This window comes from Corvus kubaryi, unplaced genomic scaffold (genome assembly GCF_017639235.1).
Source record: "Corvus kubaryi isolate FWS band 111438036 unplaced genomic scaffold, C.kubaryi_AGA036_p1.0 37264, whole genome shotgun sequence".
In the NCBI taxonomy this organism is placed as follows: Eukaryota; Metazoa; Chordata; class Aves; order Passeriformes; family Corvidae; genus Corvus; species Corvus kubaryi.
This window is the reverse complement of record NW_024581079.1, coordinates 3154286-3182283: the sequence shown is the minus strand read 5'-3', so window position 1 is coordinate 3182283 and position 27998 is coordinate 3154286. Positions and strand designations below refer to the sequence as shown.

Sequence of the window (27998 nt, the reverse complement as noted above, 5' to 3'; positions counted from 1 at the left end):
GGGAAGAGAGGGACACGCGGGCAGCCCCCGGGGGAAGAGAGGGACACAGCCCCGGCCCCCCACACCCACCTGCGCGTCTGCCCCGCGCTCAGCCGCACCGACAGCAGCCACAGCGCGGCCGTGGCGGCCGCAAAGACGAGCAGGAGCCCGGCCGGGCGCCGCCACATCCCGGGTCGGGGCCGCCGTTCCGCCGCCGGACCGACCCGAGCGAACGCGGCCCCTCCCGGCCCGGCCCTGCCGCCCTCAGCGCCCCGAGCCGGGCGCGCACGCGCGAGGCGGGGCCCCCGTGAGGGCCGCGGTGGCGGGCGCGGCGCGGGCGGAGCTGTGGGGACTGGGTGGGATCTGCTGCTCCTCAGGGCTCCGAGCTGGCTCAGCCGCCGGCGCACGCTGTAAACCCTCGTTTTAAACCCGCGCTTTTAGCCCCCGTTTTAAAGCCACGCTTTAAAGCCGTGTGCCGCCGTGGTTTTATTGTCGCTTCCCCCGCCTCTTCATACGCTGTGCGGGGCGAGCGGGTCTCGCTGCTCGGCTCCCGCGGAAGGCGCCCGGGCCCCGCCAGGTGAGTCCCCACACGGCGGTGGAGTGTCTCCGCCCCGTCCAGGCACAGCATCCGCGGGACTCGGCCCCTGCTTCAGCACGGGATGGGCTTGAAGGTTTTCTGGGTGTTCTCAAGCAGGACCAGGTCGTATCGGCACAGCTGGGGTCTGTGTGGAAACACGGCCGAGAGTGAAAAAACGGCGCTTTTTTTCTGTCATCTCCCCACGTGCTGGAGGCCTATTAAAATAAGTCATCTTCTCAGGAGAACTGGCTCCAAGTCCACCTGCAGTGAGGTTGGCTTTAAGACAGGGATACCTTGAGCATTATGCCACTCTGTTCTATTTGCTTGTGGAAAAAAAGGAACAAAAAAATCCAGAAAATAAACAGGCACTGGCTGCAGAGTCTGTGCTTACCTTTAAGCCAGTCCACACCTGTGTCCACCAAACAAGGTGGTCCTTCCAGTTCATCTGCTTGTTCCTGCCCTTTCCCTGCTCCTGGCATGAGGAATTCTGCCACTGCTCTGACCTGGGTCCAAACATTGGTCTGGTTCAGCCAAAAAAACGGAGGAAATACTTGGGCTTTCACTGGGGAAATATGAGCATTAGCCCTGGCACAGGGAAGGGGAGAGGCAATGACTGATAGTTGAAGTGTTGAAAGTCCTGAACTGTGCTTATGGCCTGTGGCAGCCCCTCCTCGGGGAGAGGGGGCATCCTCTGATTAAATATTTAGGGCATTTGTGTCTACTTTTAAAAAGACTAAATGTGTAGCTGGGGCTGAAAGCGACTGTGGAAGTGTGGAAGAGACAGGGAGCGGCAGCAAGGGAGAGCTGCAGGACTTTGTTTAGTAGATGTACACAATCTTTTCCTTGTTCCAAGGCTAGGATAAGGGTAGCAGAGCTCATGAAATGCAAAGAAACATGTTCTGTAGCTCTGTATGTCTTTTTGCTTTGCTCTCCTTACCCTGTGATCTTCCACCCTTGTTTTAACCCAAGTTTAAAGCACAGTGTGGTGTCCACATAGTGTCCTTGCACACAAGGTCAGCGTAAGAGATTCTGTACTTGCTGAGCTCAGGCAGACCTCCCAACCTCCAGAGGTGGGAAGCTTAAGGGTAGGACAGCAGAGCAGACAGAGGTTAATGAGGTGGTAGAAATCTCATCAACAATGGCCTGGGAGGTACCTCCTGATGTTGTGGGTACCAGTCAGGGCTTTGGGGCAAAGCAGCCAGCAGCTCCCAGTTGCTGGAATTCCAGGAGTAAATTAATCTCCCTGCCTCACTGGCTGTAGAAATTGGCTGGGATATAAAATGTGTATTTGAGGCTGAACATCTGTTCTTCCCAGAGAGCTGCATTTCCCTTCATCCCAGAGTTCAGGCCTGGGCAGCTTCTCAAAGGTCATTTTCCTGACCAGAGGTTAAGGTGTCAGGCCATGTCAGAATCACATCACATGTGACATGTTCCCAGTGCAATGACAGCCTCTGTGTTCAAGTAAATATTCAGCTGTAGGATTCCATTAAAGAGGAATTTATTCCCAAGATATGTGTATGAGAATTACTAAATGTAAAATCTAATTCTTCTGCACAAACTGCACAAACTCAGCCAGGCCAGGAATCTGGGAGATTGCTTTACTTCTGTCCAGTCTGCACCCACAGAAATGGTTTGTTTGTAAACATCCGCTCACCTTTCTGGGTTTGTCAGCGAGCGGAACCTCATTTGGAGAATCCTGAGCTTGAATTTTGGGCCAATGACAGATCCCGTGGAAAATGTCAAGGAAATTCTTTCCACAGTTTCAAGATCCTGGTCAAACCCAATGAGCAAAGTGATTTGGTTGTACTGCTGGAAGGTAGCAGCTTCTCTAGAGGTAAAGCAGACGAGAGAGAGTGTCAGAGAGTCACCAAGGGAATAGCACTGGTTCTAATGTAGTCACTGTAGTATTAGAAACAGGGCTGGGGGAGGAGGCCTGAACTTGTGATTAGTTTCTGATTTACAGGAAATGGGTATGGATTCAGGTCTCCAGGTGTCAACCTGCTCAGCCACTTCTGCCCTCATTTTTTTGGGGTGGAAGTGGGGACACAGAGGTTGGATACCATTTGGCCCCAAACCAGGATTTTCACTGTGATTCTGCTTTGGTCCCAAGTGGACTAGACCCAAGTGATATTTGTACCTGGCTGTCTGTGCAGGCCTGAACACTGAGGAACCTTGAGATATGCATGAAATCTGCACTGGCCTTGGTGTGGGAGTGATGCTGATTGCTCCAGTGCAAGCAGATACCAGATATGGCTGAGGGAATAGGCACTTAGAGAAACATGGGAAAACTGGTTGTGCAGATTTGTTTGGCTGAAGTGTGGTTAAGATCAATGAGGAATTTGCATGTCACATAAACACCAGTCATTAATTTGTCTCTCTGAGTGGAATGAATTGGTTTTGGATGAGACATATTCAGGCCCAGATTAATCCCCAGCTGTCTTGGGCACTGGGAACTAGAACAGAGCACTCCCTGGAAGAGGAAGGAAAGAGAGGGAAATGTTTTTCCTTCTGTTGTAGTGGAAGCCTAGGGAAGCTGTGCTGCTGGCTGATATTGTCCACTTCAGTCCTTAAGATGACAGAGAAGGGCCCAAATCAAAAGGCTGGGCTGTCAGGGGCTGTGTGCTGGGGGAGGCTGTGGGAATTCCATAGGGCCAGGAAATCCCATAGTCATGTGTACTAGCAAGTGTCAGCAGAGAAACTGGGGGAGGATGTGTCACCTCGTCCCAGATGCAGTTGTACCAAGGGATGCACGAACACTTAGAGATGCTCAGGCCAGTAAGACTTACGGATTGACTCTTGATTCTGCCTTCCTCCCAGCTTCATCAACTAGCATGATGCTGAAGGTGCCTCTCCTGGTGTCTTTGTTCCATGTGATAATATCCACCAAGTAGTGATAGACTGAGGGGAGAGAGAGTGGGTGGGGTTAGACCCTGTGGGTTCACTCTGCTGTCCAGGCTGTGCCCTGTCTGGGAGCAGAGCTGCGGGTGGAGGATGGACACAACCCCTGCAGTTTATCTGGAAAATCCCTTTCTCCTCCCTGCTCTCCATCTCGCTTCGCAGAGATTTCAGCCAGAAACACTAGGAGGTGTCAGGAGAGCGCTACAGCAAGGGTTATCCATGCTGGATGGCCTCTCTGTATGGTTCCCAGCACACTGCCTTTCACTGCCTGCCTTCCCCCTTCACTTCCAGACTGTCTTTTCTTTCTTCTGTCCCTCTCTGAACCACTCCATTTCTGTTCTTCATACCTGTCATTTGTCATCTCTGTCATGGAGCAGAATTGTCTGTTCTTTGATCTGTGAGTCTGAATTCACTTGCTGACCAGCACTGGAGCTCAGGCCATAATCCCTGCCCATGCCTGGTATGTTGGCACTCACAGGGATGAGGAGAAACCTCGGTGAAACCTTTTTTTCCACAGATTCTCCCCCTCTCCTTGTGGCTCTCACTTTTCTCCAGGGTGGCTTTTTCACCTGTACAGCCTGTCTTTCTCTTTTATCATTCCCACACACCTATTACTTTCACAAAAGAATGGTGTGTTGCTTTGAAACACAATTTGGGAACTTTTATACTTAATTTGAAAGTTCTCAAGCAGTTTCCTGGTTGAGCAAGTTGGCTTTCCCAGCACTGGACAGGTTTGCAGGTAAGGAAGGTCATGGCAAACCACAGATGGACACAATTCCATCCAGCAGCCACTGGAGTTTCTAAAACGCAAATAACCATCTCTGCTTGGCTGCTGCTGAAGGAGGCAATGCACAGGGAAAAATCATCTCAGGAATCTCAGTCACTTACTGCAAAATGGCTCTTTGTCTGCTGTATCGAAAAACATACTTGTCACTGGATGGCTCTGTTGTGTTAAATAGCTTTTCCACTCATGGGCATAATAACCTGCAGGTGACAGTTTGAAAATGAAACGGAGTTACTGCACAGGTAGGTGAGCCACTAAATGGCTGAAAACAAGCACATATTTAAGAAATAGTGCATTGTGTTCCAGCTGCCAGGTAGCACTGTGACACACATCCTCCTGTACTCCAAAGGCTTAGGACTGAATATGTCTGGTTACTGTTCAGCACTTTCTTGGAGCTGATCTGTTTCCACATCTCTATCCGTGGCCAAGAAGGATTTCATTTTGCAGTGCAGAATGAAAATCATCCCCTTGACTCTGTCCGTTCCTTTCTGGAAGTGTCAGGTGTTTTAGCATCAACATTTCAGAGCTGCCAGCCTGAGGCTGGGCTGGCTGGGGCAGACGGTCCAGAATCCCCTTTGTCCACCTCTTTGCCATTCCTTTTACAGCACAGAGGGGTTTGTGGTGCTGGGAATTTACTTGGAAATCTTATTTTAGCAAGAACAGGCCCCTGTCCCTCAAACTCTGCAACTGAGAGACTTTAATTCACTTTTTCTCTGACTTTAGTGTAAAGATCCCAAGTCTAGTTTTGGCTTTTCTAATTCTGGATCCCTTACCTGTGGATTCCTGTTCTAGATCATAACAGGATGTGACATTACAAGGAGCAGGCCTGAGATACCTCAAAAGACCTCAGTGGAAATAACTTAGATGCTTTTACAAAGCACCGTGTTGTGTTAGTCCTTCAGCAAAACATCACCCTCCAAGTGACAGTGATGAAAGGCAGCCCAGTATTCAGGATGGGTTGACATTCCCTGGATCCTTACCTAGGATGGGGCATGGCATGGGCCAGAAGGGTTCGCAGCTGGTGCATTTGCCATTCCTGTAATTCCTGTACGAGTTGCATGGGTATGTGGTGATATTGCAGCTCTGTGTCAGGGAGGACAGGAACAGGAAAACAGACCTCTGGTGGTCACATTTAAAATACTGCAGTCCTTGATCGTGTACAGGGAAGAAATGTTTCGTTAGCAATCCTTATGCCTCAGGGAAACGGGATTAATGCCCACAGGACACACCAGTGGGCAGTCACTGACCAATCTGAACCCAACAAATTGCACTGGGGAGCACTGGGCTGTGGCAGAACGGTAAATGGGCAGCATCCTCTCCCTTTGAGTGCACTCAGCTCTGCCTGTGTCTGCTTTGCTTTTCTTCTTGTCTTTTTGGTTTTAAAAGCATTTGTTCATGTGGTTGCTGCAGTTCCAGAGAATCCAACTATGGATCAAGTTCTGTCTCTGGTGCTCTCTGTATCTCTCTGAGCTCAGGCCTGACAGCTGGATATTGCTTTTAGCTTTGCACGTGACCTTCCATTTTGGTGTAAAAAACTCTTCAGAAAGACATAACTAATAAAATGAGTTGTTGCATGAGCAGCAAAATGAGCGAAGCCTCATTTCCTAGGGATTTTTGGCTCAGCCTGGTCCCCAATGTAGATTCTCTTGGGTCTGATAAAGGTTGAGTTCACAATACTGCATTTCCTTCTGTAAGATATCTTCTTCAGCCACCTTTCATCAAACCAGTTCTGCTGCCAGGCTGAAATGAAAAAAGCTTTCTTGTGTTCAAGACTAGGGCTGTGCCTTCCAGACTGCACCGTCTGTCACTGCCAAGGAAGGTGCCTTGGCTTTGGGATAACTGCCTGCTCCACATTCATCTTGAACCTGTTTTCTGAACAGGTCCTTGCCACTGCTAGTCCTTGGGCTTTTGTGTGTTACAAGTAATTAGAAAGAAAAATCTCACAGATTTTCTGGACATAGACACAAAATGAAGGCACACATCTACCCGATGACTTTTTGCACAGAGGATTAATCCCACTTGCACTGTGACAGAGGCACAGAGATGTCACTCTGACTCTCATGTCTGCCTGGTACACATCAGCTAAACCCCTGTCACACCAGTGCTGAGAAGAGGTTGCTGCCATGGCTTTCCCAGAGTATGGATTTCATGTATTTTCTAAGCAGTGATGATTATTCTCTGGCTTTCTCCTCTTTTTCTGATTGGAAACATTTTGTCAGGGTTTGTGCAATTCAGGGCAGGATTAATTACCAGAAAATATTGTAAGTGGACAGCCTGGTTGGTCGGTCCCGCCGTTGGGATAGAAGTCAACATGGCCCAGTGCTTCTCCGTATCCCAGTCCTAGCAAAAGGGAATACCAGGGCTCAGAGAGGGAATATTAAATTGTAAAAAGCACAAGAAGGAAATACTGATGAAAAAATAGTAGTTATTTAGCTCTAGGATGCCTGCTTGTACAGCAATACTAATGTCATCCATCTGTTTAGGCAGCAGGCCAAACAGTTGTGACCCAGCTGGGTAATTTTAGCAATGGTATCAAGTACCTTAAATAAGTCCATGCACGCAACAGTACAAAATGTGGGGGTTTGTGTCACTTGTGTGCAGGAGAGGAAAAGGGATGTGAAACCTGGCTATTGCTGTGCTGCTGAAATCTGACTTCCTGGGAGGGCTGGAAGAAAAGAGGCAGCAATTAGGTGGGAAAGCCAAGTGTTAGGGGTAGGGTGGCCATGGGAGCAGCATGGGGGGCTTGGCATCGCACTGCTGGCCTGGCTGGTGGGTCTGGAAAAGGACAGGGCTGAGGGAGAGTCCAGATTTGCCCTAGAGGAAGGTTTAGCTCTTAGGAGATGGGATGGAGACTGGAAGCATCATGCAGGGAGCCATGGGCTGGGGATAACTGATCTGCTGTGCAAGGCATTGAGCTGTGGGACCGGCTCTGGAAATGCAGCCTGACCCTGGGGTGGGACGTTGGTGTGTCCTGCTCTGGCAGGATTGTGCTGCAGGACCTCCTCTACCGGTTCCTAAGTCCTTGTAAGGCATGGGCCAGGAGGTTATTACTGCTGTCAGCAGCAGCATGTTTTGAAATGCAAATAAACCAGCAGCTCCTGAGGGAGTGCTGGGAACAGCGTGGGCAACACAGCGCCCCAGAGCCTCAGTGAGGGAGTCTGCTGTGCTCCTGGGCCAAAGGAGCGAGGACCCCCAACACCGGCGCCCACCAGCAGCCCCCCTTCCCCGTGCTCCCAGTCAGGCTCTGGGTTTCCGTGTAAAGGAAGGAGGTGGAGTGTCACGTACCGTCGGTGTCGGAGTGAATGACATCGACAAACTGTGCGTCCGTGGGGTCCAGCCTCTCGCTCGGCGCCGTCCCCCGGTACAAGGGGCCCGCGGGGTCAAGGCCTGCAGCACAAAGCCATGGCTGTGGCATCGCCTCACTCGGGGCTGTCCTTCCTTGAGGCAAGAGGACTGCTGGAGGAAGGCTTACCTGTGATTCTTCCCAGCATGCCATCAAACATCTGTCCCACAAAGCCGGAGATGTGTGCTCCCAGGCTCACTCCTATCATGTGCATGGAGTCAAGGGACGCTCCATCAATCTGAGATTTAAAAGGACTCGTGGTCATGCGTTTTCGGAAAATAAAAAATTGTTAGGAGGAGGAATGTAACATCTCCCAGAGTGTTCCACTCTGTGTAGATAGTCCCACAGAGCAGCCAGCATTCCTGTTTGAGGCCTATACCTCAGAGAGCTGTGATGAGAGTAGTTCAGGCAATGGTTGTATTTTCCTGGGGCAATGACTACAGGTGTGGACAGGAACCACTGATGGGCCCCAGCAGTAAAATTCCAGTTGCCCCACATGTGGTGCCTGCAAGGAATTAGCAGACACTATGATCCTAATGATCCAGCATCCTCATTGCCTGTGCAAGAGCTTAGAGGAGCTGTGAACTGTAGCTGATCCCCATAAGCTGCCTTTGGATGTATAGAAAGTGGAAGTAGAGTTTCTATGTATGGGAAAACATGTCTGGAGAGTTTTGTACCCAGAAATGTAGAGACTTAGAGTGTAAACTGAATATTGCACCAAAATACCATTGTACCAAGTCCAAGGGTAGGATTTGGCACTGCAGTATACATGCACTTCCAAAAATTAATGTATTCCTTTTTGAGGAGTTTCTATTCCCAGACATCCTGCTGGTTTAAGCATTTCCTTTGTGCCCTTTACATACTGTGCCTTAATGACTGTATCATAGCGTGAGTGTCCAGCTTACCAGCATTTCATCTATAAGTTTCTTCAGAATCTCAGCAACTCTTCTGCACTTCCTGGAAGCATAACTGTAGATGAGAGTCGTTGCCCCCTGGTTCCAGTCCACAATGATGACGTTCATGTCCTCTACAGAAAGCAGGAGATGCACCAGGTCAAGGATCCAGACCGGGGCAGAGCCTGTGGGTCGGTACCCATGGATGATGAAGGTGGTTTTCTTGGTCACATTGAGGTACTTGGAGGCTGTAGAGTGGATCTCCTCAGCACAGGTTGGGTTCTGCCGCGTGTAGAGCAGCAGCTTCACTTTCAGCTCTGTCCCTATCAAAGCATTCCCGAAGCTGAGGGCTGTGAATGCAGGACATGTCTCCTGAGGATCTGAAAGGAGCAGAGTGGCAATTGGAGTTTGGCACCAAAGGGTTTTCTTTAGCCTGTTGTACCTGCTAACCCTGCACAGGGCAGGGAAATGTGTTGTGAGTTGTCTGAGCACAGAGGCTGCTCCTGTCTCCTCTCTCCCTCTCCTCTCTGTCATGCTCATGACTGAAGTTACCTTGGAACTTAAGTTTTCTTGCCATGTTGGAACAAAGAGAGCAATCACGCCTTTTTGGAGCAGCATTCCCTGAAACACCACAGCCCAGCTTCCTGTGGCAGCTGGGAGCTGGCAGGGACTCTCTCCAAAAATCTCACTGGTGTGAGGAAGGTATTAGAGACCGACAAGCAGGATGGTTGCTGTATTGGTTTGTGAGCACACCCAGGTGCTCTGGACAGGTTCTAGGCTAAACAGGTGTCCTCAGGGTTGGTTTCTGGAGCTGCCAAGCTGCAGAGAGTCTTGCCGTGGTGAGGGGCAGCTCAGTGCTTCATTTGTATGTGCAGATGCAGCCTGCATGTGCAGGTATTCCAGACTGCAAAATGGGGCACCCTTGACTGTGTGAGATGGTAATATACACAGCTTTATACACAGCTGAAGTGTAACTGAATTTGATGTAAGTGCTGCTTGATGGGATGGCCTGTGCCATTGGAAAGCCTGTCTTTGTTCTTTGCTTTTCCAGCAGGACACCAGCTGAGCCTTCAGAGCCCAATACAGTCTCCAGCAGGGCACTGGCAGGGAATGGAATAACTGTCTCCAGACAGACACTGCTTATGAAGGCCCTCCCAGGTTTAGTAGCCTCTTCCTGGCTCACAGTCCTTTCCCTCAAATCCTCGTAATCTTATTGAAGAACCTTGTGGGGGAGAGTGTCTCTCTCACACATATGTCCTGGGCTGCAGTAATTGTTCAGCCTACAGTTCCTAGAGGAATCTTCCTGATCTTTGCTGCTTAAAGGACTGTGCAGTAGGTAGCAGGGTTTAGAAAACCTGCAGCTGTAAGGTACTGATGCTCTAGCAAATCTCCAATGCTCTGTGCATTTTAATTTCTGAATGATGAAACTCTCACTGTTTCTATGAGCAACTTTCCCTTTTCTCCTCCTCGGGTAGTCAGGAGCATGAGAGTGATATAAATGCTATGTGCCCAGCACATAAAACAATCTGCTCAGTTGCCACAGTTCTGCTAATTACTTTGTAGGAGCCCCAAGAGCTCCAGAAATAAAAGTTAATAGGCTAAAAGGATGTTGCAGTTAAGTCCAACTGAATATTTTAAATTGCTGCCATAAATTTAGAAATAAATTTTAACATCTGAAATCCATGGAGTCCTTCCTGTATAAAGCCTATGGTAACATATGAATGGTGTGACAGGAGTGGTGGGAGATGAGCCCTCAGCCAGGCCCAGTGAAATCAGGGGCCTTTGAATGGAGGGTGTCCTGCCTCTGTAATGCTTCACTCAGAGCTCCCAGAGCAGTGTGACTCTGGGCCCTGCTCCCAAGAGGAAAGGTGAGCTGGGTGGCTGCCTCCTGGCCAGCCTGCTCTCAGCTCATTCTTACAGTGCCAAGATGCTCCAGGGAAACAGCAGCACGAGTTCTATGACACTGCTCTTGTGGAGATCCCAAAGTAACTAGCTGAGAAAAATTAACATTTTTTGCTCATGCACACCAGCTCACGCAGTGAGACTCAGTGACTGTCCTCTAGGTGCTACTGCAGCATAAAAAACCACAACTGTGTGTTTTACTAATAACTAGGCATTATTTTAGTTACTGTATAGTAGCACTATATAGTGTTATTAATTATCTACTGCCACTGAAGCTGTAGCAATACAGGCAGAAATGCCAGGCAAGAATTGCTTCTATATGGTGCAAGATTGCACCAATTGCTGAATTTGTCTCTGTATCTCCTGCACTGTGCTGAGGCTTGCCCAGAGGAGCACTGTTTGTCATCAGAACAGCCCAAACCTTCTGGTACAGAAGTGCTTTCAAAGAGCTGGTCAGCATTTGCTGATACCTAATACAGGGTCTGTATAAAGGGCCTTGTTATATCTGCACCAGGTCTGTCAGATTGGTTCTGTTTTGATTAACAAAATCAAATCAGTGCTAATAAGGGGAGGAAACCTGGCAGCTTCTCTTCTGGCAAGCTGGTGCCAACCCCAGCCTCATCCACCATGTGTTCAAAAACTGACAAATGAGGACAGCCAGTTATCCTGGCTTTGCTCTTCCTTCTGCTAAGCACAGTGACTCCTACCCAAATGGCTGGAAGTGTCTTTGAAACTCCAGGATGACTGGGGCAAGTGGCTTATTGAGATTTACTCTGCAAGCAAATAGGTGAGGTAGAAACTTATCCCCTGGCACTGTACTTAACCCATGCCCAACAGACCACTTCCCTCCAGTAAAGGGGAATGAATATGGCCATTAACCCAGCGTGCCAGTAACTCGTTTCCAGCCCTGCCTTAGCTTGCTAGACAGTCTCTGGCAATCCCCATTCTCCTTCTGCTCCGTTTTCTGATATGTAAAATAGTAGGCAAACACTGTTCTGCTGGGCAAGGTGCTCTGATCTCCCAGAACCTGTAGCGGGGAGCATAAAAATGTGTTAAATCCATGTACCTGCCTGGGAACTGGACATGTTTGGTCTGGAGCCTGAGATCAGCCTCAAAGGTGCTATTGCAGCAGTGTAGGTATCTTCAGAATAACTTGGTTCTGAAGTTTTTTATATATATATATATTCTGAAGTTATATACTCCCAGGTGGGAGTGTTGCAGTCATGGGAACAGTCCCAGGCAGACTCCTGGTATTTACTGCAGTCAGTGCTCTTAAGGCCTGCATTCCCCTGGTCTCTCTCATTCCTTTCTAGGAGATGATATTTGGAGGCTTTTTGTTTGATGGTGATCCTATGGACAGGCAGGGTTTGCCATGCTGGTGTTTTGGGGCTGTGGTACCTAGCTGTCTGCATGAGTAAAGTAGCAGCTGAGGTTTTTACCAGCCTGTCATCTTGCAAAGGGAAGTTCCAACAGATTTTTCACCCCGGTGGGTCAGTGGTCACTTGGCTGGATGTGTGGCTGTCCCGGCTGTGGTCCTTGGGACACAGAGCTGCTCGCCCAGTAAGCACCTGCGTGGAGCTCAGGTGAGCATGTCGCCACTTCTCTGTCTGCAGGAGCTCTGGTCCTCCAGCCCCTGCCACCTTGCCTGGTCTTTGTGCAGTGTGTGTCATCAGACTGGTCTTAACCATCAGCAACAACTTTCCCCATTTAAGCATATTTCACTACCACACCACGAATCTCGGGAGCATTAATGCAGATTTCCATCCCTTTTCCACAGAGAGGGTGTGCCCTCCACTCTTAAACTGTCCTCAGTAGCTCACTGCATTTCATCAGTGCCTTCTCACAGCATTCTCTTTCCCCACTTCTTGTGACTGCATTTCCTACAAAATATTAAACAAACCAAGCAAAGGCAACCCTGAGATTACTCCAGAGGACCCAATGAAACACAAGTTAGTATTTAGAAGAACACTGGGTCTTTTTAACCCTCTTCGTTTTCCCTGCAAAGCAGAGAGCTGTAACTTGCCTTGCTCCCGTGTGTATGCTAACACAAGGCAGTACATTTGTTTATTTTTACACAGGTTGGTTCTTGTAGGGCTGTGAGGCTATCAAATGGATCTTACTGTTCATAAATGGTAATTCATCCTTCGCCTCTGTCATACATGACACCCCTGAGAAGAAATCATTATTCTCTGAAGATTTCAAATGACATTTTCGGTGTCAATGGATAGTACTTATATAAGAGAAATGTTCGCAAAGGGAGGAAAAGATAAAAAATACTTCTGGTTTTCCATTTGGAACTCTTAGAACTGACTACATTCATGTAACCAGCATAATTTGCTTTGCCAAAATAAATAATGCTAGTGAGAAACCCTAGCAAGTACATTCATGTTGCCGTAAAACACGAAAAATGTGTTATATGTGACAAAAACATTCAAAACAAGCAGTTGAGTTCTTACCTGTTTTCACCCCATACAAAAGGTAGATGAACACAACACACAGCCTCAGCATATGGACTTCCTCATGGAACTTCTAAGGGTAAGAGATTTGAAGGATCCCACAATTTCTCTGGCATGTGTCTGCTGGCTCTGACAGCAATTAGCTTGCTTTTTCTTCTGCCAGTAACAGTAGGTGTGGTGAAAGGAGGAAGTTACCAGCCAAGAAATGAAGACCAGTCTTGGGTTATACAACTGAAGCTTCTTCTTAAGAAGGTGGGGCACCTTCTATTTTAGCAGGTTTCCTTAATTTAAATATAGTTTGCCCTGGGGGATGACTAATCAAAGATACAAATGGGTTGGTATCACTCTGTGAGCAGCAATTTGACTACATGTGTTGAAACTAAGGAAATTATTGCCTATTTGTCTTTTGCAAAGAATGTCAGGATGGTTGTAGGTGTCTGCAAATCTGATAAGCATCTGGGCGGGGCCGGCGCTTGGTTTCACAGCGCCCTGCCTTTGGAGAGCTCATGATGATCCCTAATCTCCCATGTCCCTCCTGCTCTCCCAAGTGCCACGGTGCAGAGTCCCTTCCACAAATCCTGTCACCACCTCAGACAGGAGACAGGTGACAGCACTGTGTTGTGACAAAGGGAAGGTACCACTTCAAGGTGTCTGGCTCTCCACTGGGCTCCCAAGCAACTGCTGTCTTGGATAACACACAACTGGCATTCCCACATTTTCTCACAGACCTGCTGGAACCTCATGAATTCAGCTCTAATTCAAGTAAGGAAGGCTTTTTCTTTCCTTGCTGGATGGGAGGAAGAAGATGGCCAAGGAAAGACAACTGTCAGGGGCAGGAAAGGTAGTCTGAAATTGGAGCTGGAAGGTATAGGCCAAAATTGGGAAAACGAGGGTGGTGAGAAGTCTGTAAAGGGATGAGAAGGGAGGGAGCAGGGATGGCTGCTGGATGGAAGTTGGGTGGTAGCTTTGCCTGGTGTTTTCTTAGCAAATTCTTCTAACATAGGCCGGGGAAAGGGAACGTGGGGTGGATTAGAAATAACTCCTTAAGCCCAGGCTCTGTTTTTTTTCCCCTGGTGATGACCCAATGAGGAGCTGAACTATTACAGCTCCCAGCTGCATAGCTGGTTCTTTGGTCCATGCTATACTTACTAAGTTTTTTGACTTTGCTAATTCTCAGGTTAATCCTTAACTCTTCCTGCTGTCTGCAGCTCCTTCTCGTTCAGACAAATGTGTGCTGCTCCTCTGGTGCAGGCACGGATCACACTTGAGGCAGAGCATGTGCCTAGCACGATTCCTTCACAAGCACCTTGAGCTCTTCAGCCTCAAGCAGCTCAGCAATCTGAGTCTCACTGAACATGTGCCATGCTGTGGTCCAATTTGAAAATCACCCAGGCAAAAGTTGGGGCCTGTTGTTTTGAATAGGATAAACACTGAGAAAAGACACCAAATAACTTCTGCGGATCTGGAAGCTCCAGTGCTTTTTTTTCTGCTGCACTGGCAAAAGAATATAATTTAAACATTGTTTTCCTTCCAGCTCCTTTCTCACCTCTACCAGTAATTCTAAACTCTGTCAAAATATTTTCTCCTTAGCAAGAAGTTCTGCCAATGGTGAGACGGAACTGGTCCAACAGTGAAACATGAAGAACAGAAGGCTTTTACCTGTTGCAAAAGACACCTGAGAATCAGAGATAAAATAAGGTAAATCGAGAGGGCCTTGCCTTTCATCTCAATACAAAGAGAGGTAACAATTTGCTGCCTGAAGCTAAGCCCTACTTGTTTCTTTTTTTTGTTTTGGATTTTCATTTCCCATCTGAGGTTGCTCATCCGAGTGGCTCTCACTTCAAGAGGCCCTACACTGGGGCTGGCAGGTTCTTCCTTGGAACTCTCAACCATCCCTCAGAAGACCATGATTTTGAGTTACCACCATTTCAGCATCAATTAGACTGTCTGTTCACTGTACACATTGGCAAGCATTCCCAGGATGTCAGCACTGGAAATGCTGTCCACTACTACCGTCAGATCCTGAGAGCAGGAATTCAAGTGCTTACAGGCTACTCCCCGCTCTTGATTCTGCTGACCAACCTTTCACACCTGCCCCACACATCCTGCCTCAGCCACACACTTGTTAAAGATGGCAACAACTCACAGCTATTTGGGTTTTGTACACTGAAATCTAGACAATAATCCCACTGTGAGCTTTGAAATCAATTGCAATTTGAGACAGTAAAAACTTTTTAATCATGTGTAGAAAACATTTAAGATCAGAATTTTCACCAACTTAAGAATAATTTAACAAAAACCATGAAATAATCTTATAAGCATGAAACATTTTGCACTTGGCTGTGACATGTCAGAACCTCTGCTATTTCACATTCAAGAGACAAGCATTTTAAACTCTTCTCTGTGAGCAGAACCACTGTTGGAATCTGGAAGTTTCAGAAATGTTGTTTCCTCCTTAGGGCAGCTTATGACAGCAATGGTCAGCTGAAAAATATTTTTATGTTGCATTCTTGCATCCACTGTATGAAATCCCACCGATTCACTAATTTCCTGTGGGTGGAATATTTTCATGGAGATACTGGAGAGCCAAATCTGTCCACTTCATTTCTTGCTCTTTCACAGACTCGGTGGTGCCGCCGTTGTCTTGCTCTGGTTCAGGGAGCTCATTCTGAGAACAAAACACAGGTACAATGCATTCCACACGTAATACACCTCCTGAAAGCAGCAGGTTGTTACTATTTGTATGGATAGATATAAAAACCCACAAACGAGACCAGAGGGTGCACCTGAACAATAAATATCATACATACTGATCCACATAAAAATATTGCAGAGCCCTGTCACAAACAGTATTCTTTTCATTTGAATATGGTGCTTAATCTGAAAGGTAAATTGTTTTCCAGGACCCTGGGGCTTTTCTATACACTCAGACTGCACACACAGTGAGGGAGAATATACAGCAAATGCAAAGGAAGTAAATAACAGTACAATGCAATTATTCCATTGTTTGTTTGCAATGTGCTGCTTCTGCTGTTGCCAAGAATACAAATACTGCAGACAACTGGTTCTGTAACTTGTTACTATCCTATGGCAGGTGAGAAGGCCTTCCTGTCTGTGTGCTGGACTCAGGTGTGGCTGTGCTGGATGAACAGCAGAAGCCAGAACCCCCTGCCAGGTGTGCCACTGAGCTGCTCACAGCACAGTAAGGGGAAGGAGAGTTTAACTGAGATTTCATTTTCCTTCCTTCTATTATTTGTTCTCTGTCTTGCTGTATTGGTGTAGTCACATTGAGCATGTGCTATTCTGCCAGATACCATTTGGGCCGGAATTCTGAGTTCTAGACCTCTGGAAATCCCAGCGTGAGCTAAATAAAATGTTTCAGTTTTGAAAACAGTGAATGATTCATGCCCATTTGAGTTCCCAGAAATGTCTCAAGTGAGCACTGGGGCAGATTCTCAGGACAGGCTCAAATACCACTTTCACAGCCATTCTGGTTGCTCCTTTGCAATCTCCCTGAGTAAGTCCCCTGTGAATTCATGCTGGTCTTTCCATGTGATCAGAGCCATTCCCATCTCTGGGGATCTTTATATCCACAGCCAGGCCTTTCTTTCTATTGTTAGTTGGTGAGGCTTCCTTCTCTGGGGCTGTCATCTGTATGTCACTGTAAGCCATCACAAGATGGCTCTAAGGGAAGAAACAATAATGTTTCGACTCAGGGTGAAGGCAATTGTCAACAAGGAACCTGTTTATGATACTCAGCTTACCTAATAAAGGTTACCCGAAGCAAAGGAGGGTTTGGGCTCTTTTAGCTGAGAATCACACTTCTGCAAGATGCTTCCCTCAAGCCCAGCTCTTGGCAGGAAAATGTGTGCTGTACATATGGATTTTGAGTTGTGCAGCTGCCCCTCGCCCTCTCTGAAAAGCCACTGGTGGCAGGGCTAAAGCTTGAGCCACGTCACAAATTTGGAAATCTCTGTGCTGAAAGAAACCAGCACCCCACAATCCCCATGGCTGCTCTATCTGTGCTAGCTGGGGTGAAGCTCATGTACCAGAGAGAACAAGGAAAGGGGAAATCCTCAGCTACCTCCCACTTCCTTGGAAGTTTCAAAATAGCTAAGGAAAGGTATCACTGTGGGAGATCTGAAGCTTCAGCTCTGGGCTCTGTGGGATCAGCAGGAGCTTTTCCCCTGCTGCCCCTCTTTGGCCTCACAGCTGTACCCTGGATGAAAGGAGAGGTGCCATGCCTTGGGCACAGCAGCGCAGACAAGAGTCCTGCTGCACCTGCCAGCCCTTCACTGCTATCCTGGAACTGCCAACAGCAACACTGTATCTGGAAAAGACTGCTTTGAAACACCTATGGAAACCTCTCAGCTTCTTTTAATAGCATTGCAGGAAGTGGAAATAAAGTGTAACTAAGACTGCAACTGTCAGTGTGAGACTGGTATCAAACACCAGGAACAACAAAGGGAAGCAGAGAGAAAGGATAATTCTACTTCTTCCTGTTGCCAAACCCAGGACAGTGCAATGGGAAGAGCACTCCAGTTCTGAGAAGATTCAGCAACTGGTCAGGGGAAGAGGGACAGAAACGTCCATGTCCATGCACACAGGAATGACTGGCATAAAGGGCAAGGAAGGAGTCAGATCCAGGAGCCTTTTGTACACCACGAGCAACACTGTGTCTTTTCTTGGAAGGGTCTGTGATAAACACAGCAGCCTTAACTCAGATTGATACGTAGCAATTCACCTACCAGAGGGATGGCCACATCCTCGTAGGGCAATTTATCTTCCCTCCATGCATCATCGATCAGGTCCAGGATCCTGCCATCCCTCTGCACCTCGCTGTCCATCGTCGCAGCGGGTCAGAGCAGCTAAATCTGTGACACAAAGCAGATGCTGTTTTAACAACATCCCCAGCCAAGGAGCTGCAGTTTGGACTACAGGCTTGCTCCAGGTTTGATGCAATCCATATGAAGCTTAAACTTACAAGGAAAACCTTGATTTTCCTAATCTGCTCAAAAAGGGGTTAGAACCACAGGAGAAGAACTTAATCTGAAAAGAACTCTATCAAAGTGAATTGCAGATTGATATGCATCAGAGATGAATATATACAACCAGCTGGTTATTGTTAATGATATTTACGTGCATTTATATCTACTGACTGACTTTTAGAAGTCTTAATTTGAGTGAGTTTGAGCACCTAGAGCTGCCCAGGACCCTTTGCTGCCTGCTGGCTTACAGCCCCTGACCAGTGCCGTGCCTCACCCACACCTTCAAACGTCTGGAAGTGTCACAACAAAGGACTTGAAAGTACCCAGAATCCTGCCCGAACCTGAAGTCCAGTTTCCAGTGAAACAGAAGCAAAACGAGACCTATCTTTCAGCCCCAGCTACTATAATTACTCCAGAGTGTTTCATTGTACTCTGCCCTCCTTGAAGGGTCACCTCAGGCCCTCGCCCCGGTGTGACCCTGCAGGGCAGCAGCAGCAGGCGGCTCGATCCGGAGGGTACGCGAGAACTGACACTCATTCAAAAGCAAGCCAGGCCTGGCACTCGCCGGCTGCCGGAGCCGCGATGTGGGCGGCGGTGGGCGCGGGCCGGGGCGCATCCCAGCCCCGGGGCGATGCGATCCCTGCCTCTCCCGGCCAACACGGCTCCGTGACCGCCCCGTGTCCCCCCGGTGTCCCCCCGCGGGCCCCTGCCCGCCCTACCCTGCCCATCCCCGGGGCCGGCGCTGCGCAGGCGCCGCCTCAGCGCATGCGCGGGGCTGCCGGCGCGGGGCCGGCGTGCGCGCCGCAAGGGTGGGAAAGGCGGGAAGGGGGGAAGGAAGGAGGGCAGGCAGGAAGGAAGGAAGGAGGGAAAGAAAGAAAGAAAGAAACAAACAAACAAACAAGGAAGGAAGGAAGGAGGGCGGGTCGGCCAGCCAGCCAGAGCTGGGGTGCTGGGCAGCCCGGAGCGGAGCTCGGCCCGGGGGCTCGGGGCTGGTCCCCGGGGAGCGGCGCTGGAAGGGCCCCGGGCAGCGAAACTCGCCCGCGGCGGGTGCGGGGTAAACACCGTGAGGGCTCGGGAGCGGGGAGGCTCCGGCTGGGGAGGAGCTGCAGCAGCGGGGGAGCCGGGAATGCTGCCGGAGGGCAGCTCCGGTGGCTGTAGCGGGGAGCACTGCCCGGGCACACTGGCCCCGGCTACTTCACAGGCTTAAGCTGCAGGTCTGGATTGGACATCAGGAGGAATTCCTTCACGGAAGGGGTGATTAAATATTGGAAGGGGCTGCCCAGGGCGGTGGTGGTGGAGTCCCCATCCCTGGAGGTGTTTAAGGAAAGACTGGACGTAGCACTCAGTGCTCTGGGCTGGGTGACAAAGTGGGGATCGGTCACAGGATGGACTTGATGGTCTCAGAGGGCTTTTCCAGCCTCAGTGATTCTGGGATTCTTGCCCTGGCGAGGGGTGATTGGCTCCGGGCTCCTGCCGCTGGTGCCATTCCTGCCGCTGGCAAGTGGAGCTTGTCTGTGGTATTGCTTTTGGGAGGTTCTTGCTCCTTTCATTGTAAGCATGCTTCCAGCAGCGCTGTAAGATTGCACCTTTCTATGTTTTTAAATGTGAAGTAATCCCAGTCTTTTCTCATGGGCGCTATTCTTAAGTCCTCCTGCATATTATGAAGTTCTCTCCTCTTGACTCTACTACAATTCTGCCTTGAGCTGGGATGCTAAGCCTTGTTTATTTTTAAATGTGTTGTTTTGGTTTGGGCTTTTTTTTTGCCCCACCCCTTTTTTTTTTTTTTTTTTTTTGCAAATACTTCCATTTTCTTCATTTTCAGAAGTGATCAGCCAGCTCTCCTTGCTTTAGCTGTAGTTTATGAAGGAGATTGTTTCCTCTTGTGGGTCTTTACTGAGGTGCCTGTAACTTGCACATTGCAACTTGCAAGCATGAGAGGCCAAAATTTAATACTAAATCAGCAAACCTTATGTAGTATAAAACTGGCTAGAGGTGTCTGATTTTAAGGCTTTTCCCCAAAATCTGGGTATGCTGGCAAAGTAAGCAAAGCTGGCAGGCTGTGAGGGTGGTAAGGCACAGAGAAGCCGTGGCTGTCCTTCCATGGAGGTGACCAAGGCCAGGTTGGACAGGGCTTGGAGCAACCTGGGATAGTGGAAGCTACCCCTGCCCATGGCGGGGGTTTGGCATGAGATGGCTTTGATCTCTTCCAATCCAAACTGTTCTGGAATTCTATGCTGTCTGTCTCCTCATCTCTCTGACCACTGAAAATTCATTCTGTGTCGGTGTGATTAGAATGTAAGAGGAGAGCTGCTGCTGTCTAGTGGCTGCTGTTGCCACCTGGAGAACTCTTGGAATGCTGTCAACAGCTCAGGGGGTCTGCTCATCTGCTCTCCTCAGCACCCTGCCCTCAGCAGAACCACGAAGTTGTTCTGCATACTGATGGGGCTTTGTTAAGCACAAAGAGGGCCAAAGACAGACAAAACACTATCAGAATAGGGAAAGAATTTTTTCTGTGTATCTTTTATATGCTTGTGTTTTAAAATGCAGCTCCCAAGGACAGGTTTTAAATTGTGAATTGTGTTTTAAAGTGCTGTAGGAGCAGGATGGAAGATTCTTCAGGAAGGAGAGCAAAGCTGAGCCTGTGTTTGTGGAAGTCTCCCTTGCTGTGACCTGCTCCCCTTTTGCTGATTGCTTAATAATGCCATGTTAATCTTTGAGGGAAGGTGTTGGAAGGATCCATCTTCATGTTGGAAAGATCTACACATCTTGGAAAGTGTGTAGATTTTGGAAACATAAGTTTGTGTTAATAGCTCTGGATGAGTCTAACCATTTTTGTGTTAGCTGCAGTTTCATGAAGGAGACATTGAAACAAATTCTGGCTTCCTGGCTGTGGTCACTTTATTCCCCATTTTTGGCTTTAATGTAAAGCCTTCTTGCTTTCACCAAGATGTGAAATTTCTATGGGTGTGCACGTGTTTGTGACTTAAAACGTATAATTTTAAACTAAAACAGTGTACTGCTGCTGTAAAGCTGTTCAACTTATTTTCATAATTTAAGGCATAATTTAAGAGGAATTTTTAAGGAGTTTGTGTTTTGTTAAAATTCCCACAACCATTTGTACAACCAGTGTGTTCTGAGTGTGGTGGGAAACTGCACAGTCTCTTTAACCTAGTCTCTAATAAGGCCTGGAAAAGATGTAATTTGTGGATGAATTCTTACTGCTACTTGCTTATGTTTTCTCTCTGGAGTGACAAACTTCCCCATCAGACGTGGATCTCGGGCTGACCCCTTTGAAGCCCAAATGTTCCTGTTACTCCACAGTCTGGTGCTCTCAGGACATCTACCAGTCCCTCTGTATTGAGTTCACACAAGTGCAGAGTTGCTCAAGTGCAGATTCTCATTGCTCCTCTCTGAATTTATTAGATCACATGAGTCTGGCACTGCAGTTTGGGGGTGCTGGGTGATAGCATTGGATACATTTTTCTGGTAGAAAAATCTGTTTTCCTCTATTTGGCTTGTAAGTTCATGAAGGTGCCATTGTTTTCCTCACCTCAACTGCATGCTCCTGGTATGTTTTTTAACTTCTTTGCTTTGTGGGCTTCTGCTTGTTCTGCAGTTGGATGGAGAAGCAGCCTGGTTTGTGCACTGCTTTCCTGTGCTTCCCTAGTACTGAAGCCACCAGGATTCAGTGATGGAGGCTTTGCTGGAAGGAATGCAGAGAAATGGGCAGGGGAGGTACGTATGCAACCGTACACAGCAGCCATTCCAAATGATTTGAGCATTAACCTTGCCTCTTACTCAGAATAAATCCTCTGGTATCAGTGTGCAGTGGCCTTCAGCTGCTGCAGGAGCAAAGTCACTGGGTGGGCTGGCTCTGCACTAATCCCTGCTCAGGTATTATAGCCTTAGTTGTCAGAATTTTAGTTCTACATATTCCTGAAACCTTGCCTTTTCTTTTTCTGTTGTTGTAAACTCTTCTTACTGTCCGACATCAGGAGCAGTAGTAAGTAGAGCTGTGAATAAATATTTATTTTGTAACAGCCTTGCAAGGTTAATGAGATGTGACTTTGTTATCTGATTTAATCTGAAAACATCTGATTATTTCCTGCTTGCGTTGAAACTGCAGAGTCCCACTCAGCTCTGAGGAATCCTTAATGCTCTGTCTGAGGTGAGAGCCTCTAGACTTTTCAATCCCCGAGAGAGACTGTAGTGACAATAACAGAACAAAATGTTTTATGTGTGAAACAACCGTGAAGCAAAAGTCACCGATGCCATTTTCCTAGTCATCCTTGAGAATGTGACTCAAATTTATTTGATACTGTATCTTCTTCAGAGAGCTGGTTGCAGAAATCAAGTTTAGAATTTGCTACATATTAGCAGCTGCTGTGAAGGAAATGTTCCTGCTCTGCATAATAGCTGCTAATTTTTGGTTAACTCGCAGGACAGGGTGAACTTCAAATGTGACTGATTTTGGCTCCTTTAAGAAGTATTTCTTTTCCTATAGAAAAAGTGCCAAGTCGTGAAGTGTGCATATGCCCTGGGGGAACAGAGAAATTTCCATCCCTTAACCTATTGATTTCCATTTCTTTTCAGTTCTTCCCATTTGACAGGCAAATTAAAGGGGTAGAGATCATTATGGAGTTTGCCACCCTCCAGGGCTGTGTCTGGCAAACCTTAATATTGTCCCTGTCTTGGCAGCTTGGGAAGTTTCAGAGGAGTTACTTGAATTGGCTTCAATAATTACTGCACCAAATTAGAAATCTGGGCGTCGCTAGGGAGCTTGTGCTCCCCGATGGATTGCGAGGGTTTGATTCTTCATTATCATGTTGTCATCCAGCCCCCTCTGCTTCAGGGTTTGTCTGCATTTGTGATAAACTTCTGTTTTTGGGAGCTCATAGCCTGGCTGTAAGATTCCTCTGGTGACTGAAACCTGCTATAAAATGCCTCTGCCTGGAGAGCAATTAAGGCAATACAAAATATGAATTAAACACGCTTTGGTTTACTTAGGTAATGCATAGTACCCAAGGCAAAGGGATGAATGCCTGAGTGTGAAGTGATGTGGTTTAGCAGGCATGGATGGTACTGGGTAAAAGGCTGGGCTTGATGACCCTGGAGGTCTCTTCTGACCTTAATGATTCTCTGGTTCTATTTCTGTGCAAGCTGATTTGAGGAGAGTTCAAAGCACTGTGTGTGCAGGGTTGGTGCCCTGGTGCCAGTCAGTGTGTTCTGCTGCCTTTGTTGGTCTGGGACACGGGACGTGTTGGGTGGGACCTGCTTTGTAACTCCAGGCTCTCTCCCTTCCAGCGGCGGGTTCTTGACCTCCTGCGAGGCTGAGCTGCAGGAGCTGATGAAGCAGATTGACATCATGGTGGCTCACAAGAAATCCGAGTGGGAAGGGCAGACACAGGCTTTGGAAGCTTGTCTGAGTGCTCGGGAGCAGGAACTTTCCTCTGCCAAGGCAGCTCTGCAGGAAAAACAAAAGGAGGTACCTTTGTTTCATTGTGCTTTTTGGTTGGGGTCAGTAGTGTGTTTTACCTGTTAGAATCAGGAAATCAGGAAGAGAATTCTTAAAGGACCTGTTGGAGCAAGGTGTCTGGTTCATAGTTCAATCCAAGTCAAGTGATCAGCTCCCCTAGGGTTGGTGGAAGCCCACATACTGAACTGTTAGAGTTATTAGAGAGAACCCAGAGACACTGGTTCTGGCTACAGCAGTAATGGACAGCCCAGCAACCTGTGGTCATTGGTAGAAAAAACCCATTTTCTACTCCATAAATTGCACCAAGAAAACCATTTCCTACTGTAAACTACACCAAGATGTTGCTGGGAAGCTTTCCATGGGCTGTTTTACAGAGCTCTGGTTTTGTGGTCCTTAAAGGCCTGAGGAAAGTGCAAAAAAAACTCCGTATTGGTGGAAAATTATCAGTAAGTGAAGTTTTTGTGCAGGATGTGGACCATAAGATGCAGCTGAGCCACAGGATTTTAATTTGCAAGAATGATGATTTTTATCATACAGGTTATTGTTTTTATTATCAATTATGTTTTCTCAAGACACTTGAAATGTTTCTTACCACCAAAAGCAAACACGAATTTCAAACTGAACTGTAAAGTATGTTCGAAGTCTCTGCTGGAGTATATTCATGCTTTTGGTTTAGTCATATGAATTTTCTGTGGGTTTTCTTTTAATTTTAATTTGTTGGCTTGTCGACCACTCAGGTTGTAGATGGGAAAAAGATGGGAGGAAAAAAAAAAAGGGATAAAAATGAGTCACAGGAGCAGTTGAATCAGGGCCAGGGAAGTCTTTTCTGTGAGCTTCAAAACCCCATTTCTTTCATTTTCCTTGCTATTAGGAATCTCTCCTTTGCCTGAGGATAGTAAGATAATGACATGGTCAACTTTTCTCTGGGTAGATAGCTTGAAATCATAATGCATATTTGTGAAGACTTTGATGAAAATACTGGAGAGAAATAGACTTTTGGCACAAACCACATATGTCAGCTTTGTCCCCAAAAGTGAAATCCAGAAACTGGCTCAAAACAAGAGGCCGGAACAGAAACAGTTGTGACCCCAGCCTACTAAAGATTTAGGCACAGCCTCCACCTGTTTCATAATGAGGGACCCCACTGAAATGTCCATGTACCTACTGACAATGAAGGGCACTTCTGTTGTTGTTATTTGCTTTTTATCCCTTTGTTCAGGTCGGCATGTTGTGTCGCCAGGTCGAAGATGTGGAAAAATCCAAGCAGGACATGGTTAGAGAGTATGAGCAACAGCTGAAGAAATTCCAGGAGGAGGTGAGTTGCAAAAAGAGAAGTTTGGTTTTTAGTTCCCACTTGATGACGGGTCAAATACCTCATGTCATTGTTTTTGTTTCAATGCTGTGGTTTTAAAACTCCCCGCTCTGTTAGTGTTTGTGTGCTTACCAAGAAGAGCATTGAGCATAGATAAAGTGACGTTTTTATGGCTCACTTGGCCTGTTTTTTGTGATTTGGAGGAACTTGGTGACAGACAGAGAAGTGTTGGAGTAGGAATGTTTTCATATGTTGGACATCTGCAGAATTTTACTGCAAGAATGTCCTGTGTTTGCCCATCCCAGTCACCACAGTGCTGGTTCTGGAGCTGCCACAGGTACAGGCAGCACCAGTTTGTTCTTTCAGTATTTCTGAAATTCAAAAAGGGTGGAGATGTAAGTGGCCTGGCTTGTGTGACATCAGGAAATAACAGTTGCCTGTGCTCTCATCTTTTTGCCTCTGTTAACACTGATGATTTTAGTAGAGATTTTGTACTCTCAAGGAATATTAGTCTTAATACCCTTCATAAAAACCGAGTATACTTAGAAAATGCTGGTTTACAATAATATCAAAGCTTTCATCTCAAAGCCTCTTGCTCAGTGCATAGTGGTACCTGTCCTGCAGGTGGTATAGCAGCATTCCAGGTTTATGCCTGAACTCTGCCTGTCTCCACTTGCCCGTAGCAGGGCCTGAACTGGCATGAGCAGCTCATAGAGCACTGACCTGTTTTCTCTGGAGGGCTGGACCTAGTTCCTGCTCACTGTAAGCCACAAGTGAAATTAATTTGGTAGTCTCTGCTGCGATGACAGAAGGCATCTTTTCTCATTTAAAAACACCTCACTATTCCATATGACTAACAGTCTTCATTCACTGGGTGTCCTCACTGGAATTGTGGATAAGCTGCAAAGCAAAGCTGAGGTGCATTGGCAGATCAGCCTAAATTGCTAAGGCTGAAATACAGCCTGTGCGTTGGGGCCTAAATTGCAGTTTGTGGGTATTTTACCTACACAGTATTAATGCTGATGACGCCGAGCTTCAATATTCCTCAGTCTTCTGTTCTTAGTACTGTTTGGGGAAATTATTTCTGTCCCTTTTTACCACCATTTCCAGTGCAATTACAGGTACAGTGTCTAACTTACTGACACTGTTGAAAGAATAAACCTCTTATCTCCTGATATGTTTGGCAAAAGATGTTGGTATTATCTCTAAGCCTGAACCTCTGTCTGTTCCCATTGAACACGCCAAAGTACTGAGTGCATCAGGTCTTGAATCAGATATTTTTTCTTCTCATGGTCCTGCTGTTCATCCACAGACTTGGCTTTGCCCGTCAGTGAAATGGCAGTGATGGCTTCTCAAATTCGTGTGGCTGTTTGGACACCATTTGTTTAATAGTTGAGTCGGGGGGAGCTCATCAGGTGAAAAATTCTTTGCAAGTTGCAAGTGATTATTTGCATGGAGGGTCATTTAAATGTCAAGAGTTTTTTCCTCATTCCTGCTTCTGATACGACTTCAGCATCCTAGCAGCAGGCGTAGGAGTGATATTTTCTGTTGGCATTCTCCACTCATTGTGAAATACACAGTGTATCTAAGCAGAAAATGACAGATGAAGTGGTGTTGATATTATGGATAATGGCAATTCTCAAACCTTCTCCCACTAAGCAGGAGAGTTCCAGTTCCCACCTGAGCTGCACCAGGGTATTTTGATCACACAAGAATTACCCACGTGTGGTGTGGTGGGTGTGCTCCTGTGGGTGAGGAGATCAGCCACAGGCACTGCCGCCTCTTCCTGGGGCTGGGAACCACCTGTAGAGAGGGGGATGCTGTGCCCTTGCTGCATTGACAGCTGCATGTACACCTCCATCTTATCAATATTTCAGTCATGCTTTAATTGTGGTAAGACAGAGCTGTAATTAAAGCTGCTGATGTCACGACTTCAATGGCATCTTGCTACTCTCATACAACTCGTGTGTTTTGCAGTGCTGTTGGTATAAAAGACTCATTATCCAAATGGAAGCCTTCACTTGGGAGCTGTGCAGCCTTGATGAGGGCTTTGTTTGTGTGAACCGCTTTGTGTGTCTTCTTTCAAAGGGCTGTGTAATTCTTGCCTTGGGGCCTTGAGCAAAGCTCTCTCTTTCACTGTATCCTGCAGTTATCCCGGCTGAGGAGGAGCTATGAGAAGCTGCAGAAGAAAAAAACAAGAAGCAGAGGAGAAGCTAACAAGGGACAAGAGGAGGACAAGTTTGAATTGAGCCGACTGACCAGGAAGCTGGAGGTATGTGGTAAAAAAGGCAAGTACTGACCAGCTTGTGTGTATTAACTGACTTACTGGGCTTCACTGGTGACTGAACAGTCTGCTAGGAAGTGAGCTGAGTCCTGCTTAAGGAGCACTGCCCATCCACTCTACAGGTGCAGCTCTTCTTAACTGCATGTGTAATAAAGGCAGTTTCATGTCTTGGGGTCTCTGACTGCACAGCATAAACCTTAGTGCTGTTCTTACCCTGAGACTAAATAAAAGGAAGAAGGTGCTGGAAGAGTAACTAATTATGAGAATGGAATGAATTCCAGTGTGAGGAGGTTGTATTCTCACTTCTTTGAGGAGGAGGGAGCTACATGTCAAACTTCTTCTCAACCCTGTCTCATGTTCTAATCTTTCTGCTCTGCTGAGCTCAACCCCACCCAGTTTTCTCCTCCTGAAAGACGTGGTAACAGCACACACCCGACTGATGTAGTGCCCAGTTTCTGGGGCAGAGATTAGCAGTCAAATTCTGTATTTAATTCTTGTCATCTTGGTGATTTCAATAGCAGCATGTTTTGGAAGCTAAAGCCAGTCTGAATTGTTAAACCCCTGACAGCAAACCCATGAACCCAGCCACGCATGTGTTGGCACTTAACATTTGTGAGCAGCTTTACCTCTGGAGGGGAGCACGGTGTGTGAGGGCTCTACACTGCTGAGCTTCTGTATCAGGTGACTGGCTAATGGTTTCCCTGCTGGGGGAAAGGTGTGAGGATATGGTGGGGAGAGAAGGCAAACGTGGATGTGAACTGGAGGGGGATGTACTGCTCCAAGCCACTCCTGCTGTCCTTGCAGGAGTTCCGTCAAAAATCACTTGACTGGGAGAAGCAGCGCCTGCGGTACCAGCAGCAGGTGGCATCGCTGGAGGCGCAGCGCAAGGCTCTGGCAGAGCACTCCGAGCTTGTGCAGGTACAATTAACATCTGCTGAAAGTTTCCGCTTTGTTTGTGGGAGGGAGGGACAGGCTAATGAAGTCTCTGAGGCTCCCATCCAGTTCAGATTGCCATTGAAGTGACTTTTAATGTTCTGGCGGAATAAGGTTTGCTTGTACGAGTGCTGTATGGAAAAAAGATCTGGAGTCTGTCATCAGAGATTAGA

At 47.4% G+C, this 27998-nt stretch overlaps 4 protein-coding genes across 18 annotated transcripts in view; 1 reads left to right on the top strand and 3 right to left on the bottom strand.

Annotated features, from left to right (window-relative positions):
- TMEM41A (transmembrane protein 41A) overlaps positions 1–253 on the bottom strand; it is a 3606-nt gene extending 3353 nt beyond the window's left edge. Inside the window, exon 1 of the mRNA XM_042024712.1 lies at positions 70–253. Within this exon, the coding sequence (XP_041880646.1) occupies positions 70–167 (98 nt within the window). The 5' untranslated portion in view covers positions 168–253. The remainder of the gene's footprint in view (positions 1–69) is intronic.
- Positions 1–27998, top strand: part of CEP63 (centrosomal protein 63) — a 43849-nt gene that overhangs the window by 3512 nt on the left and 12339 nt on the right. Inside the window, exons 1-7 of one of the 11 annotated variants that reach the window (XM_042024703.1) lie at positions 13392–13594; positions 14423–14530; positions 21437–21555; positions 23125–23305; positions 24516–24611; positions 26758–26880; positions 27697–27810. In XM_042024703.1, the coding sequence (XP_041880637.1) occupies positions 21512–21555; positions 23125–23305; positions 24516–24611; positions 26758–26880; positions 27697–27810 (558 nt within the window). In that variant the 5' untranslated portion in view covers positions 13392–13594; positions 14423–14530; positions 21437–21511. The other 10 variants (XM_042024708.1, XM_042024706.1, XM_042024702.1 and 7 more) reach the window with 10 other exon arrangements.
- LIPH (lipase H) lies at positions 448–13063 on the bottom strand. Of its 3 annotated transcripts, none has more exons than XM_042024709.1 (10): positions 12833–13062; positions 8487–8854; positions 7711–7819; positions 7524–7625; positions 6489–6578; positions 5219–5386; positions 4343–4438; positions 3343–3454; positions 2211–2384; positions 448–771 (listed from the first exon to the last, which is right to left on the bottom strand). In XM_042024709.1, the coding sequence occupies exons 1-10, from the start codon at positions 12882–12884 to the stop codon at positions 666–668; spliced, it is 1377 nt and encodes a 458-aa protein (XP_041880643.1). In that variant the 5' UTR covers positions 12885–13062; the 3' UTR covers positions 448–665. The 3 variants fall into 3 exon arrangements, with proteins under 3 accessions (XP_041880643.1, XP_041880644.1, XP_041880645.1); XM_042024710.1 differs by having other exon boundaries at positions 448–701; positions 12833–13057; XM_042024711.1 differs by lacking the exon at positions 5219–5386 and having other exon boundaries at positions 12833–13063.
- On the bottom strand, positions 15037–18610 carry ANAPC13 (anaphase promoting complex subunit 13). Of its 3 annotated transcripts, none has more exons than XM_042024714.1 (3): positions 18540–18610; positions 17581–17706; positions 15037–15500 (listed from the first exon to the last, which is right to left on the bottom strand). In XM_042024714.1, the coding sequence occupies exons 2-3, from the start codon at positions 17677–17679 to the stop codon at positions 15375–15377; spliced, it is 225 nt and encodes a 74-aa protein (XP_041880648.1). In that variant the 5' UTR covers positions 17680–17706; positions 18540–18610; the 3' UTR covers positions 15037–15374. The 3 variants fall into 3 exon arrangements, with proteins under 3 accessions (XP_041880648.1, XP_041880649.1, XP_041880647.1); XM_042024715.1 differs by lacking the exon at positions 18540–18610 and adding an exon at positions 18274–18528; XM_042024713.1 differs by lacking the exon at positions 18540–18610 and adding an exon at positions 18144–18227.